Raw genomic sequence first — 1434 nt, forward strand, 5'->3', positions numbered from 1 at the left:
TTTCTGAGGAATGTCTCTACGTGAAGCAAACACTGATAGAACCGAAAGGATAAGTGAGTCAATTCTCCATCACAGTTGCAGATTTCAGCACTCCAATCTAAGCAATTATAAAACAAACACATAAAAAAAATCAGTAAGTGAAGCAGCTCCATTGTCTGGGGTAAATACCTGGGGTTTGATGTCTCGCACCAAGAAGATTAAAGACACAGACACACATAAGGAGTGTAGGGGCGGAAAGTTTAACAGACAAAAAAGAAGAAAGAGAAATATTCCTCAAGCTGAGAAAGTGGGTCACCCAAGAGAGAGTTTCCAGGTTTGGGGTGGGATTTGATCAATTTTGTAGAGAGACTTGAGAAGGCGGTGATTGATTTACATAGGGCCCAGGGGATTCATTTAACCAGGTGTGCCATTTACATAGTCCACAAAGGAACTAGCCCTCCCACCCTCATCTTTCATTATGTAAATGTGGCTTCTACCTGGCTGTTGGCATGACACCTGCACATGTGGCTTTACCTGGCTGGTGACACCCATATACGTGGTAACAAAGAAAAGTGAAGGAGAAGTCTACATGTTGGAATGTACCTGGAGTCCAGGTACAGCTGCTGGCATTTACATATGAAGCTTCCAGCTTGCTTGCAGCTTGACCTTTCAGGCTGCTTTCTGTTAGAAAAGAAGTGGTTTGGGGGCTTCTTTTTATTAAAGGAAAATTCTACCAAGAACTCTTTTACCCTCACTAACTGCCTAAAATAATTTATTAATAACGCCTCTATTGTAAGGATATTTAAGGTTTGAACAACACGGTCAACCAACATGCCCTAATTGGCATTTACATAACACTCCACCACAAAACAGCATTCTTTTCCTTCCTGGCCGTCTAAGCATTGACTACCATCATGAACGACACAGTAACTATCTGAACTAGAAAGTTCATGACCAACCAACTACTTCAGAGGAAACAAATGATGATTGATGTCCTTCATACCCAGAAGGCAACAGTACCTAAGACAGAAATTTGGGAAAAACTAGCCAAAATGTACAAGACCACACTGGATTTCATCTTTGTATTTGGATTCAGAACTCATTTTGGCGGTGGCAAGACAACTGGCTTTGGCATGATTTATGATTCCTTGGATTATGCAAAGAAAAATGGACCCAAACATAGACTTGCAAGACATGGCCTATATGAGAAGCAAAAGACCTCAAGAAAGCAATGAAAGGCAGGCAAGAACAGAATGAAGAAAGTCAGGGGACTGCAAAGGCCAATGTTTGTGCGGGCAAAAAGCCGAAGGAGTCAAGATGCTGCAATGATGTTTTCTGCAGCCATTGTGGATTCTTCATGAGAAGATTAATAAACTAAAAACTTTAATGTGAAAAGAAATAAAACACCACAATACGCATTCAAGTGCACATGGAAAATAGATCAAAGAAGGTCAT

At 40.8% G+C, this 1434-nt stretch overlaps 1 protein-coding gene across 1 annotated transcript; it reads left to right on the forward strand.

Annotated features, from left to right (window-relative positions):
* The first annotated feature begins 929 nt into the window (after positions 1–929).
* On the forward strand, positions 930–1214 carry LOC116479542 (small ribosomal subunit protein eS24-like). Its single transcript, XM_032754600.1, has one exon. It carries the CDS (start codon positions 930–932, stop codon positions 1212–1214), a length of 285 nt encoding a protein of 94 aa, XP_032610491.1.
* Positions 1215–1434: the final 220 nt, after the last annotated feature.

Source organism: Hylobates moloch, unplaced genomic scaffold, assembly GCF_009828535.3.
Source record: "Hylobates moloch isolate HMO894 unplaced genomic scaffold, HMol_V3 SCAFFOLD_3, whole genome shotgun sequence".
In the NCBI taxonomy this organism is placed as follows: domain Eukaryota; kingdom Metazoa; phylum Chordata; class Mammalia; order Primates; family Hylobatidae; genus Hylobates; species Hylobates moloch.